This window comes from Perca flavescens, chromosome 17, assembly GCF_004354835.1.
Source record: "Perca flavescens isolate YP-PL-M2 chromosome 17, PFLA_1.0, whole genome shotgun sequence".
NCBI classification, from domain to species: Eukaryota; Metazoa; Chordata; class Actinopteri; order Perciformes; family Percidae; genus Perca; species Perca flavescens.
The window spans coordinates 9,236,681-9,251,980 of record NC_041347.1 but is presented as its reverse complement, the minus strand read 5'-3'; the positions used below and the strand labels follow the sequence as shown (position 1 = coordinate 9,251,980).

The 15,300-nt window shown below is 39.7% G+C and overlaps 1 protein-coding gene across 4 annotated transcripts in view; it reads right to left on the bottom strand.

Moving 5' to 3' along the window:
- Positions 1–1,909: 1,909 nt before the first annotated feature.
- Positions 1,910–15,300, bottom strand: part of birc6 (baculoviral IAP repeat containing 6) — a 157,411-nt gene continuing 144,020 nt past the window's right edge. For all 4 annotated transcript variants that reach the window (XM_028603907.1, XM_028603909.1, XM_028603910.1 and 1 more), the window contains exons 72-73: positions 3,196–3,330; positions 1,910–3,071 (exon numbers count right to left, since the gene is read on the bottom strand). In XM_028603907.1, the coding sequence (XP_028459708.1) occupies positions 2,907–3,071; positions 3,196–3,330 (300 nt within the window). In that variant the 3' untranslated portion in view covers positions 1,910–2,906. The remainder of the gene's footprint in view (positions 3,072–3,195; positions 3,331–15,300) is intronic.

Below are 15,300 nucleotides of genomic sequence, written 5' to 3'. Positions count from 1 at the left end.
AGGTGGGAACGTGGCTGTGTGCTGTCTTTGGAGACCGGAGGTCTGCGGTCACTAAATGCACCGTTCTGTTCTTTATTCAAACGTAGAAGGTAATGCTTACATTTTATAGCGTGTCTTTTGTCGTTATGAAACCTCATTTTAGATGTTTAGTTTTATACACAGATGTTTCCAATATAATTATATATTTTTTCTCACAACTGTAGGCATGATTTTAGCAAATAAGTATTTTGGCAAATTCGTGTTGTTTCCTGTTCCAATCCCATTGAAACTGTTCCAAAGGACTGAATCTCTATCACAGTTGACCCTCAAAAGGAATAAGACTGCAGTATTATATAGTAATGCAGTAATATGTTGAACCTACTAACAGGTATTTTCATATATACTTTTGTTAACAGTATTTGCATTTGACACCAGGGGAGTGAGTTATGTATACTTAGATCATGTTATGACTCAGGACTGCTAGGCTACGTTCACACCGCAAGTCTTCATGCTTAATTTGGATTTTTTGGTCAGATCTGATTTCTGTTTGGCTGATCACATGACCTTTTAAAACGTGGCCTATATCAGATTCCAGTGTTTGCGGTTTTGAAATGACCCGCATGATCAAAAGACCAATCAGACGCAGCACGCTGGTGCATGTGCAGGTGCTGGGGAGAAGAATGAAGAGAAGGTGGCTATTTTGGCCTTTTGCAGAGTTATGACTGCATATTCACTACAGAGGTCTGTGTGGATTGCCATTTCGTTTGCTATTTTTTCAAAAACGGAGCGGTTACGGTATGATCCTTCTAGTTTTGATTGAATTGAAGTATCTTGTTCACACTGTGGCTGCATTGGAAAAAAAATTAGACCTGGGTCTGATTCAGGACCACATATGGAAGTGGTCTACATCTGATTTGAGTGTTCACACTACTTCTGAACAAGTCTGAACTGGTCACTGGACCCGCCCAAAAAATCTGATTTGGCCCACTTTTGCCTGCAGTCTGAACGTAGCCTGAGCTCCTAAGCTGACCAGAGGTTCAGATGTCTCCGGTACCTTGGATGCTTGGGGGGCCTTTTGGCTCCAAGAGTCAGGTTTTTCCAGCTTGGTAGCGGAAACGCACGGAGGTCAGGAATGATGTATTCCCAAATTTTAACGTCACTCTTCTGCCAAAAATGCACCATCAGTGATAAATGCCTGGTCTTCAGAGTTGAATTTAATGTTGGTATGTGATCTTGTTGTTTATAATTCTATAGTTTTACCTATATATTTTTTTTTATTTATAAATATTTATGAATGTAAAAAATGTAGTTGTAAGGAATTTTCAGTGAACGCTTTAGATTTTAGAAAAAATATAAGCCGTTCAGAAAAAGAATTTGAATCGCATTTGAAACTGAATGAGCCCCCACTTACACAAACCTGCCCTGCCACCCCATAATCTCCATCAGCTCCTTATGAGATACTCGACTAGACTTAAGTCTTGAATAATACATAAAGAGGTTTGTCTTTTTAGTGATGTTGCTTATTTAGTCATGAATATTTGAAGTTATAAAAAAACATTCAGATTTGAAGTTTTTAGGGCCTTTAAAACTAACAGCTGGATTTTAGAAGTTGAGTTTGTCAAAATTCTGAAAATGAAGTTGCAACTCTCTCTAAAATAGCAAAAAAGGCAGACGAATACACCCACATAATACAATCCCAATACTTCCTACTATACTACTCGAATGCACTGACAGTGACAGATGGATATCATGCAAGAGTATTCAAGTATCCTCATTTGACGAGACACTGACAAGTCATCATTGCAACAACTTGTTTTCCAGCCGACATCTTTGCTCAGCTGTCCCGTGTCAGTGTCTCTCCGGGACTTCCTGTCTCTTTCTGGCTGATGTCCTGTCAATCGCAGAAAGAAGCATTCGCACAATCAAGCCATACTTTCAAGCTCCATTTAATGTCCTAGCAAAAGGAGTATGTGACTGTTCTAAGGAGTGAGTAAAATAGAAAGTGCATTTTTTTGATCACTGAAGTTCAACATAATGAAAAAGATCAAAGCAATTTGTATGTCAGACGGAGCAGAGTTATTAATTTTGTAGAAATAGCAAAGAAATCAGTAAAGGTACTCTGTTGGAGTATTTGGTGGTATGGTGTAGATCAAAGGCACATCACAGCTTTGTATCTCACTGGGGATTGTTGCACACGCACAGAAAACACACATACACATGCACAGGCCTTCAAAATACATTTCCCATGTGGCTCTGACACACAGTCTTATGATCTACAGGCATGTCGATGGAAAATGGTCATGGAGAAGTTCTGAGAGGCAACAAAAGTTTATCCAGAGCATGGTGCTTTTTAATTTGGAGCCTGTAAAAGGGATAACAGCATTTAAGAATGTCGATCTCAGCCTTTATTGGAGAGGATATGATCCCAGAGAAATGAAATGAAACAATGGTTTTTATCTCCGATTCGGTTACGTGGGTTTTCTTTTTCTCTCCTTTTTTAAATATTATCCTTAAAGAATGACCAATATCCTTGGTTACAACTGTTCTCACTCTACCAGTCAAAAAAAAAAAAAAAAAAAAATTAACATTCAGTAAACATTCTTCTCTAAAGGTAGTTTCCCTTATATATTCTGTAATTTTTTTCTCTGCCATTATGTATACATAAACAAGTTTAATAACATACCAATCAGTGGTTATTTCACAATTGGAAAAAAGCACAAAATGTTTACACTCTTTTACAGGTAAATAAAAGTTTTTCCATAAGGGCGTAGCACACTTCATAGTTCGTCTCACCGCGTTCTGGTTCCCACATCCCCGCCTATTAGATCTTTACATACAAATATTGACAAAGTGGTGGCTTGTGCTCAGAAGCCATCAAGTCCTTTCGAGAGTAATAATCATCATAAGGAGGGAGGAGGTGCTGGGGCTCATAGCTGGCCCTCGCTGCAGGGGCCATCCTGGCTGCCCCCAGGCTTCTCTGCGTCCTGATTGGGCAGCTCTTTGAGGAGGAGGGAGAACTCGTCGCTGGCGGCCTCCAGGCCGTCGGGGCACGGCAGCTTCAGAAGCTCCTCCCTGAGCTGGGCCGTGTGTCTCTGCAGGGACAAGACAGACAGACAGACAGACAGGTAACATTAGGAGCACGTTGCAGAGTGAAGGGAGGAATGCGGTCTAAGAACCCAAAATAGCAAACCCACGGAGCATATTTAAAGACATTACCTTTAGTGCAGCAGCATGATGGGACATGGTGCGGCCCACCCTCTTGTCGCTGCTGTACTGCTGGATGTCAGCGATCCACTCCTCACACTGGGACATGATCTCAGTTCGCTTCAGGTAGAAATGTTTGTGGATCACCTGCAAACACATGGCACAGCATGTTCAAGAACAGCACAACAGAACAGAATCAGATCTCTCTCTCTCTCTACCTACCTACCTCTATATATATCTATATATATATCTATATATACTGTATATAAAGAGTTACATGGGACAGAGACAGAGTTACATGGTCAACGTCTCTGTAGTGCTGTGTGACATTTACTGTTTAGCTTGTGATTTACAGCTTATTTACTTACAGCTTATTTTATTCTTATTTAATTATTATCCAGTATAGGGAGGATTTAAGTGTTAAATAATCCACTGAAATATCTCAACATATATTTGAGAGATTAGATCAGATATATTCATGTTCCTAGATGATACATCCTAAAGACTTTGATGATGCCCTGAGTTTTCATGAGGTTGACATATTTTAGGTCCAGACTGAAATATCTCAACAGCTATTGGATGGATGGCCATGACATTCAGGTTCCCCTCAGGATGAACTGGAATAACTTTGGTGGTCGTCTGTTCTGGCGCCATCATCAGATTAACATTTCAAATGTTTCCATTTGGTATGGTTTATGACTAAATACCTGCAGTACCAACAACACTGCCATCAGTGTCTGCTATACTTTGTGTGTGCTGCTTTTTACCAAATGTTAGCACGCTAACATGCTAAACTAAGATGGTGGACATGGCCAGCATTCTACCTGCCCCTTGCAGGGCTATAGCATAAGAACAGCAGCAGTAATTAGTTTTTTTTGTAAGCCTGCACGCCTGCGCTGTCTGGACACACGGCAGCTCATCTACCACAGTCCCATTTGTCTTCAGGAAGGAGCCATTGTGGGATTGGCTTTTTGTTTCTGACTATGTGTTAGATGTGAGGGGTGTCAGATGATGCAGTCCTGTTCCCTCCACAGGATGCACTTTCACCAACCTAGAGTATTATTTGCTGTATGAAAAGCAACGCGACTAAACCTCCATGTTATCAGTTATTTCAGTTTTAAAATTCTCAAATGTTGGCAGATAATCCAGATTTTTCCCAGATTAAACAACAACTTGAATCACCTTTTCACAGGCTGTGACCTTGCTGATTATTGGTCGTCATCCGAGAGGTGTGTCTCTGATGGTTCAGATCTACACAGCATGCACATTCCTCTCACAACGAGATCATCTCTCCATTCATTAGCAGGTGGGCTAAAGTCCCTCTCTGACATCAAATGTACCCACTCCGCTCCAAGGCTGATCATGATCACCATTCCTCTACATCCAAGCCCCCCCGCCCCTCCAGGCAAAGAGACTGGGGAGACACCTTTAATCTTTCTTGTCCTTCTGCATCTCCCAATGCTCTCTTCGTCTTCATTCCATCTCTTTCTCTGTCTATTGTCCCCCCCCTCCATCTGCTCCTTCCCTTACATGCAGTGAGGTGTCTGCTGCTCCCCAGCTGAGAGGGGACGTGTCAGGGTCACACGTGTGTGTGGTAAACATGGTTAGATCAGCCAAACTACAGGAATGGAGACACTGAGTCCGCATAGAAGCCATGGTGAGGAACATAAAGACAGAAGCAGATGCCTGAACTTATGTGTGGACATGTTCAACCATGTGGTCTAAACGGGGCGTTTCCCCCGGGGCTCCATGTAGCGAGGGCCAGCAGACGTTTAACTGTTGGTATTTGGACATGGCCATCGATCACAGCGTGAAAAGAAAGCTCTATATGCAAACCATCTCTGATCATGAAGCAAACGTTGGAGGTTGACAAATGACCTTTCAGGAAACGCGCACACACAGAGAAATGTACACACAAGTACATTCAGCTCACATGTGCAGTCAGAGAAGGTTCTCTGATGGAGATAAAGCCAGTGACCTTTGAGGTAATGCTGTCCACTCATTATTCCACAGGGCAACTGAGGGAGGAGGAGCAGCTGGCGAATAGATATATGGAAACGCTCAACACATGAAGGGTCAAGGGCCAGACTCAATCATGCAGCCATTAAAAACTTCCTTATTCTTAGTTTTCTGTATTCCATGCCCTGACCAGAACCCATACTGGAGCAGAAATACTCTGACATCCACACCACAAGCTCCCACCATCAGCAAAGTAAAACAGCTTCATAGCATACATTTAAACATGGCCAAACTGTCACGTACTTGATACAATATTATCTCACTGAAACAGAGACCTGCATAAAATATCACTTCAAAGACCAGCACGTCAATGACAGGGCCTGACCACCGCTGCTGCTTGCAACTTTAATTAGGTATTATTTCTATACATTTATACCTCCAAGCACTAGATGGAGTCCAGGCTATGGATAAAATAATCATGCTTACTGTAATTAGGGACAGGTGTTGGTGCTGGGGGATTTTTTTTATTTCAATGACAGCTGCTGGAAAGCCGTTCTAGAGTACTAGTCAGCACCGTGACATCAGCCAGGATACTACTGACGAACTACTGAAGAACCGAGTATGAGGGAGGTACTACATACTGTGTCCGTTGGTAGCATATAGTAGGCGGTTCCAAAATACAGCCAAAGTGTTTCTGCACACACTTCCTGTTCTGTGCAGCAGTGGAAGGTTCATGGAGTGCAGCCCTAACCCAGCTCTCAATCCATATGAGCATGGCGTCCAGACGTCAGCCCAAGAATATATGTGGTCAGAGGCTCCAAAGGCCCTTTTACATCTCAGTGCAGATGGGAATATGAAATCGCTGCCTTCACACACACCATACATACAGTGAGCTCCGTACCTCAAACATGCACATTCACATGTGTATTCTGGTTCTTCCTCTCACACAAAAACACACGCACAATGATCCATATTTTAACATGCAACCCATTGTCGTTAATTGCACCTGACAATCTGCTGCTGCATATTTCAAACCTGGTATCCACTCTCCAGCTCGTCTATAGATAGCATGTAATAATGTTGCATTCTCACACACGCAGACAAAAAATAAAATCTTATCTACACAATTTGTTCATAAGAGCTCAAAACAGTAGCGCCATGGCCAGGTTAGCTCAGTTGGTAGAGCAGGTGCACATATACTGTATAGAGGTATGCATGTGGCATGCATGGCTCGACGCAGAAGGTCCAGAGTTCAAGTTTGACCTGTGACGATTTCCTGCATGTCTTCCCCCTCTCGCTTCTCCTTTCATGTCTAGCTGTCCTATCCATTAAAGGCAGAAATGCCCCAAAAATAAAAAAAATAAAACCCCATGCAGCCGTGAAAAAATTACTTGCTACACGGAGTATAACTTTTTTTTTCACAATGTAAGCATATAGTATTTTGTGCATAGGCTAATGAGCAGAAGGTTAAAGGAAATCTGAGAGTTGGCCCAAAATGGAAAAATAAGTAAATCGATTTTGGTTTTATCACAGGGAAGAGAATTTATTTATTTGCTTTATTTCAGACACGTAAAAAATGGTCCATATTACAAAGAAGAAAAAACACACATAAAAAACAATACATTTATCTCCTGGATAGGCTCATAAGCCAGTGAGTCCAAATACCAGAGGAGTATCCCACAGAGCTTAGTCCAGGATTTGTCAGTGCAGTGATAATACTATTCGCCGAGCTCGAAAGCCTGCACATACACCTGTACGTAAGATTACTTATTACGTAGAATGATAAAGCATCAACATTTCTCTGGCTTGAGGCAGCTACAGCCCAGGATGTTTGGAGTTGCTATGGCAACAAGCAACAGCTGCCGCTAGCATAGCTTTAGCTCAACGGTCCCACCAATAACGCTTCGTGGATTTTTAACATTGGAAAGCCGACTTGATTTACAACTGCGAGTGGGGCTTCCTCTGTTAGGAATCAACAGGACCAGAGGATAGCTACTGTTCTGGGACGCTACAGGGTGCACACGGGCGCTGGAAACGTGTTTGATGGATCAAAGTGTAACCATGCTTTGACCCATCTCATTAAACAAAAAGGCTCTAATGCTTTACCGCTGTTAAAAACAAAGATACCGGGATTACGTAGAACAAATCGCAGTTAGACAATTATGTAATAATTGTTATGGGCCTACTTCTAAGTTCACCGCTCAAATAAAGTGGTAGAAGTAAAACCGATACCAGCTGGAACAGCAAAGGTTGCTATGGAGGGTTCTGATCAAGCTGTACGGCACAATCAGAAAACTACAAGTATACAGAGGCCAACTGGTATATATGGAGGGCATCTTTTAGGACCGGCTGAGCAACTCTACGCCTCCAAAGACCTAGATGGACAGTAGTGGGGAACCGTACATATAATGATGTCTGGGTTTTCTAACAGAAACAACACTGTGAGCCAAAGAATGGAGACCTGCAGATGTGGTACATGTCCACACTCGACCATTCAGACGGGGCACTGAGAGGATGCCTCTCACACGCACTCATAAAACTGCCACATTTTTGTGTCAAGATTAAAATTGCTAACGACGCTGCCTCATGAGGAGTGGCAGGATGTGCTAAGGCCAGTAAGAGACTTGACAGCGTCAGTCTCAAGACACATCAGCTGAGCTTCAGCGGGGACCACTGTGTCAGCAGACATTGCTGCATCTTCAGCACCAAGGACAGCAGATGTAAGCCCAAATACTCTATGTTCAACAAGCCATGCATACAGTTTTCAGGAAAAGTCTACTATTCGACTGTATGCTTCAACTGTTTGATAGTTGATCCTTTTACTCCGTGAGAGGCTTTAGTGCTCTGGAGAACGCCGCTGTGGGAGGACACGAGAGCGCTCCACGAGCAAAAAGCCACTTGACTACATTTAGTTTCTGGTGAATTACTGACATTTATTTATTTCCAACTGGATATATTCTTGCATAACATAAGCTATTTGCAGCCTGTTTCTGACCTCTGAGTCCCCACTCTTAATGTTTCAAAAGCAGATAGTTCTGGTGTTGTGCTCATTAAAGAGAAACTTAGAAGACGGCTCACTGCAGCGTGGGCAGTACAGCTTTCAAAAAATGGTCTCGTTTTTTTCTCACAATTTGAATATACATTCAAATTTAGAATATTCCTATATATATATATATATATATATATATATATAATAATGGTTATCTGCAGGAAGGCAACAACTTGGCTGGTTGTCTTTCTCTCTTAGTCGATGTTTGTCTCAGCTGAGGACCCAAAGGTGCTAAAAGGCCAGGGGCGAGAAAATCACATGGCAGTATCTCACCAAGCTTAATTGAATTTCTGTGTGCGTATGTGTGAGATCGCTCAGCCGGGTGGCTTTGCCATGTCCTACTACGTCCCCTCAGTATCTCTCGGTCCAACGGTCCATTTCACAGGCTGGCTGGGTGATGTCATGGATCGCTCTTTTTCTGGAATCCCAACATTGCTTGCTGTGCAGGCCAGATAGACTTATAATATTTTACCTTTAAATCCCACAGAAATACAAGCATTACTGGCTGGGATTGATGAAGAGAATAATGTACCTCGTACAAATACTCCAAATCAGAACAGTTTACTCCTTGACAAATGTGATAAATCCAACAGAGTGAACATATATCTGCTTTTATTTTACAAATTAAAAAATCTAGCACACTACAGCATGCTTTAAAAATGCAAAGCAGTAATGACAATCACGTGGGATTTATAGCAAATGGAATGAAACATTATCACTTAGCCTTTTCATTTAATTCAGAAAGAATAGGGCCCAGTGAGATCTGAGTGGGTTCTCCTAGCTATGGTTGTACTTGCTGTAATCTATGTAACAATTAAGGTTGAATGATTGTTTGTCATGAAGAATTTGCCCTCTCTAATGACAACTGATTCCAGTTTAGCTGCAGCTAATTAACATTAATTCAGTAAGATGGCCAAACTACAAAATGTAACTATTGGCTGTTGTCTGGTTATTTCTTCTGCATGCCCATGACTGTGATATTAACTCTCAACAAAAATCGTTTTCTCAAACAAGAAATACCAATTTGTATCATTTTGTGTAAAGACTGTGTGGATTTGTAGTTCAAAAAGACCAACAGAGTGGTGGGTCTCTCTACGAGATGCTGGCCTGCTCTCCATTCCCAACACCAGACTCTGTCCCTTTAGTGTCCCAGCCCCATCCCTCTGGAACCCCCTCCCTGGACATGTTTAAGAAACACCACCTGTTCACCACAGCATACAACCTCCCTTAGCTTAGCCACTGTCATTCTGTAAATTGTACTTGGGTTTCATGAAAGGCGCTATATAAATAAAAACTATTATTATTTTTTTTAAATTGTTTATTTTCACATTTTTCTTCTTACCATAAACATAGAAAAACAAGAGAGCAGAAAAAAAAAAAAAAAAAAGGTCTACTACGCCTTCGTTTAGTTGGTTAGCAGTTTAAATTTTGTACTTCATGTATACACAGACATCGCATATATATATACATACATTCTCTACACAGGTTTTATACAGACCGTAGACCATATTTAAGTACATTATTGTGTGGGGGGGGGATTTCTTCTTCTCAATCCATATTAATGCATGTTATTGCTTGCCAAAATAATCTTTAAGGGGAGACCAATCATTTACAAACGTATCCAGAGTTCCATCCAGTACATTATGTCTTCTTTCATATGGTAGCAGTGACAGAAGTTTTTCGCACCAAAGAGTTAAAGTAGTCGAGTGTTCTTTAATCCAAACATGAAGAATGGAAAGGCGAGCAGCATATAGCATTATAGACATTATTTTTGTTTCCGGCACACAGTTATTTACACCAAGGATACACAAGCTGGGATCCAGTGGCACTTTAATCCCAAAAGATTTTTCAATTTCATGAACAACCGAAGACCAGAATGACACAATTAAAGGACAAGACCATATTAAGTGGAAATAGGTTCCTGTATCCTTTTTACATTTAAGGCCAAAATTTTGTACATGTGTTGTATTTACTTCGAGTTAAGGGGGTCACATGCAGCTTATTGATAATTTTATATTGTACTTCATTTAATTTGTTTGATTTAGTAATTTGTCTTACATAATTTAATACTTTGTTCCATATCTGGTCTTCCAGTGTAACACCAAAGTCAAGTTCCCAGCTTTGTTTAATATTTATTAAAACTTTATTATTTGCTATAATTTGGTCATAAATATATGTCAGTTTTATTTTTCAATGCAGCTTCTTTTAATAAAATGCTATCAAGCACATTTATTTTCCCGCCTTGTTTATAGTATTCAATAGAAATAAGATAGCTCCTTATTTGTAGATATCGAAAACAGTGGACCTGAGAGATATTAAACTCATACTGTAATTGTTGGAAAGACTTGAGAGCATTATCTGCATAAACATCTAATATTCTTAGGATACCAGCTTCTCTCCACTCATTAAAGCCAGCATCAATACAGGTATGTCTAAAATCTGGATTATTAGGAGCCAATAATGAGTATTTGTCAAGCTCAAAATATTTACGAACAGCCCTGAGAGACCTACAGATATTTTTCAGTATATAATTGTGCTTAATCTTGGTATATACTTTTGTGAAACATATAAACGGAAGGTGTTCTAACTGAACCCCATCCAGACCTATACCTTCTAAATCTGGAAAGCAGAAATGGCTTTTTTTAATCCACTCTGCCGTGAATTTTAATTGTGCGGCCCAATGATAAAATTTGAAATTTGGGATGCCAAGTCCTCCTTTTTTAATTGGTAGTTGAAGCTTTCGAAATTCCATCCTTGGCCTTTTATTATTCCACACAAATACTCCTACCGCACTATGTATTTTTGTAAATATTTTGGATGGACTATAAATAGGTAGCATTTGGATAACATACAACAGGCGAGGGAGAACATTCATTTTAATTATAGCTATACGGTCCAAAAGAGAAAGTGAAAGATTAGTCCATCTTAGAAGGTCAGTTTTTATTTTTGCTATTACAGGTAAAAGATTATGTTTAATCAGTTTTGAAAAATCTGCACTAAAATATATACCAAGATATTTAAATCCTTTTTTGGTCACTTTAAAAGGATGATAGCTTGATGAGCCTATTCTTTCGCCAAGCGGAAAGGCTGATGATTTTTCGTAGTTTATTTTATATCCTGAAAATTTAAAAGTTTTCAATAATTTTTATTAGTGAAGGGATGGATTTATTAGGATTCTTCAAAAATAAAAGTACATCATCGGCACAAGTGATATCTTTTGGGAACGGCTCTCTGTTTCAATGCCCTCTATCTCCTCGCTCGTTCTTATCAATACCGCCAATGGTTCAATAATTAAATTAAATAAGAGAGGGGACAAAGGGCATCCTTGTTTTGTTCCTCTCTCCAGCAAGAATGTCTCAGATGTAGTTCCGTTAATCAAAAGAGCTGACAGAGAGTTTGTATACAAGCTTAATCCAGTTGATAAAACTTTTATTAAATGAAAATTCTTTTAAAACTCTAAATAAGTACTTCCATTCCACACAATCAAAAGCTTTTTCTGCGTCCAATGCAATGACCACTGCTTTTTCTTTTTTATGTGCTACATACTGTAATATCCCAAGCAGTCGCCTTACATTGGCGCTAGACTGTCGCGTCTTAACGAAGCCTGTTTGATCGCTAGAAACTAATTTATGTATCACATTGTTTAATCTTATTGCTAAGATGCTAACACTTGCTAAAATCTTTGAATCTGTATTTTGAATTGATAATGGTCTGTATGATGCAGGGTTTTCTGGATCCTTGTGATCTTTTGGTAGTAATGAAATAATAGATTGTTGCATTGTCTTTGGCAATTTCTTCTCATCATAAGCATACTGAAACATTCTTGCAAGCAAAGGAGCTAAAATGTCCGTTTTGTAGAACTCTGCTGGAAAACCATCTGGACCACATGCCTTTCCACTCTTTAAAGGAACACGCCGACTTATTGGGAATTTATCTTATTCACTGTAACCCCCAGAGTTAGACAAGTCGATACATACCCTTCTCATCTCCGTGCGTGCTGTAATGCTGTCTGACGGCTCCAGCGGCATCAGACCAGCACAGAACATCAGGTGAATGGTTCCAGTAATCCTACTGCTCCGAATAAGTGACAAAATAACTCCAACATGTTCCTATTTACATGTTGTGATTTATAGAGTCTGGCGTGTACAAAAAAACAACGTAACATGAGACACAGCCGTCTTCTAACTGTAAACAAACTGGGAACTATATTCTCAGGCGGAAGAATATAGTACTTGGGCGGAGTGATATGCTTGCAGCAAGCCTGTCTGAGAATATAGTTCCCGGTTTGTTTACTGTTAGAAGATGGCTGTGTCTCATGTTACGTTGTTTTTTGTACACGCTGTGACTCTACAAATCACAACATGTAAATAGGAACATGTTGGTGTTATTTTGTTACTTTTGTCACAATTGGGAGCAGTAGGCTAGTTGGAACCAGTTACCTGAAGGATCTGTTCTAGGCTAAGCTAATGCTGGAGCCGTCAGGCAGTGTTACAGCACGCACGGAGATGAGAAGGGTATGTATCGACTTGTCTTACTCTGGGGGTTACGGTGAATAAGCTAAAGTCCCAGTAAGTCGGCGTGTTCCTTTAAAGAATTTATTGTCCTTTTCACGTCAACTGTAATTTTAGCACCAAGTGATAAATTATCCTGCAAGTCAAGTTGAGGTAGCTCAAGCTTCTGAAAAACGAAGTCATATCCCTGTCACTATCTGTATTATCAGATTTGTATACAAATCACCAAAGAATCCTTTAAACACATTTGTTATTTCACCTGATGTATAAACCAGTTTACCGCTTTTATCTCTTACTTTTGATATTGCAGACTTACGTTTTTTATTATTAATTAAACTCGCTAAATATTTTACAGATCTATGACTATCATACTGTTTATACTTTTGTAAAAATAATTCTGTTTTTTGGATTTCCAATGAATTGAGTGCTGTTTTAGCAACCATAACCTGATCCCAGCTTTCAGCGGAAAGACCATGCTTATGTTTACTCTCAGCCTCTTGTAACTTTGACTCTAGTCTTTTTTGTTCATAAATAATTTTCCTTTTCCTAGCAACACAATATGAAATCATCAAGCCTCGGAGATAAGCTTTTGTAGTTTCCCATACATTTGCCGGATCAGTATCATAGTTATCGTTTCTAGAAAATGCATTAAATTTGCTTTAGTTTTGTTACAAAAATTAATATCAGATAATATTGATCTGTACATTGCCAAACATTTTTATTCTTATATAAAACAGGTGAATGCAACCTCCATTTTAATTAGAGCATGATCTGACAGATGTATATTTTCAATGCTACTTTGTTTTATCAATTCCAATAATATTTTAGTAACCAAGAAAAAATCAATTCTTGTATATGTTTTATGAGGATTTGAAAAAAAATATAGTTTTTCTCTTTAGGGTGCAAATGTCTCCACACATCAACTAAATCAACCTCATCAACTATTTGTTGCAAAGCTCGCTGTCTAGGAGTTGGTTTTGCACTGATGATGGTGGGCCTTTTATTAAAAATATTATTCATTACACAATTCCAATCTCCACTAACAATCATAAGGACAGTGATACTTGAACAGTAAATCAGTCAGTTTAGTAAAAAATGTAGGATCTAAATCAGGGGCGGCATATACAGTACATTTAGGATAGTAACTCTCTCTCCATATAAAACCCCGTGCAACAAAACATAACAACCTCTTTCATCAATTTCAACGTGACTAATATTAATGGGCAATTTTTTATGCACCAGTATCGCCACCCCTCTGCTTTTACTATTAAATGAGGAAGAGTACACATGTCCAACCCAGTCTATTCTAAGTTTTTTATGTTTGTATTCAGTCAAATGTGTCTCCTGCAACATTGCAACAGAAACATTCTCCTTTCTCAGAAATGTAATTACTGTATCCTCTTCCGCTTGACTGGACTATTACACCCTTTGATATTAAATGAACAGAAATGTACTGGTAAAGCCATAGTATCATATGCATAAAATATCTAGTACTTTCCCCAATATGCAAGGTATTGGACATAATAATTATGGATCTCCTTTGGTATTTAACTAAAAAAACAAAGGAAACAAAAAAAAAAAAAAAAAAAAAGAGAAAAAAAACAAAACATGGGCCAAAATATTAGACCAAACAGGGCTGATATTAGCCACATTAGAACGTTAACCTAAATGGTCTTGTCTGCTTTAATATACATAAAAAAAGAAAGTTGCTCCTATACTTTCAGTTCATTTACAGTCATTGGGCACAGTATGAAAAAAAGAATAAGCCCGTTTGAGCGACCATTAAAAACACAATAGGCCTACATGGCAGAGTTATGAAGTCATAGAGGAGGCACTAGATTTATCCAAGTCATCGAGAAATTTCTGCGCGTCTGACGGAGTCTCAAAGCGCTTTTGTACTCCCATAAAGTCGACAGAAAGTATCGCGGGAAACATCATTGCATACCTTATTCCAGCAGCGTATAATTTCCTTTTCACAGGAACAAACAGTTGACGCTTCTTCTGCACCGCAGCGCTGAAATCTTGATAGATGAACACTCTGGTGTCTTTGTAGAATAGTGTTCCCTTCTCTCGAGCAAGCTTCATCACCTTTGCCTTGTGCTGATCATTTCCAAACTTGGCGATAATTGGCCTCTGTCTTTTACCAGCAACAGTAGCAGCAGACACACGGATGGGGATGCGATGCGCTCTCTCGATGTGCAGGGTGTCCTGTGGCAGATTCAACGTCTCCATCAGAAACTTTTGAACAAACGCCACAGGGTCGCTCTTTTCTTCACCCTCCATTATTCCAAAGATAACCACGTTGTTCTGTTGGCTTTTTTTCTCGATATTTTCAGCCTTTGCTTCCAGCACTTCCACTTGTTTGACCAGAACCCGCACTTTACTGTCAGTGCTTTGCAGATTATCCTCAGCAGCGCTCACACGCATTTGCACTTCAGCGATCGGTTCATTTAGTGCATTCATCGAACCATTCATCGAACCATTCATTTGCATCATCTGTTGCTCCATTGTTGGGAATCTCTGCAGAAGTTCATTTTGGTTTAGATTGAGTCTTTCCCACAGCGTTTCCATTGTGATCGGGTTTTCCCCTGCCATTGT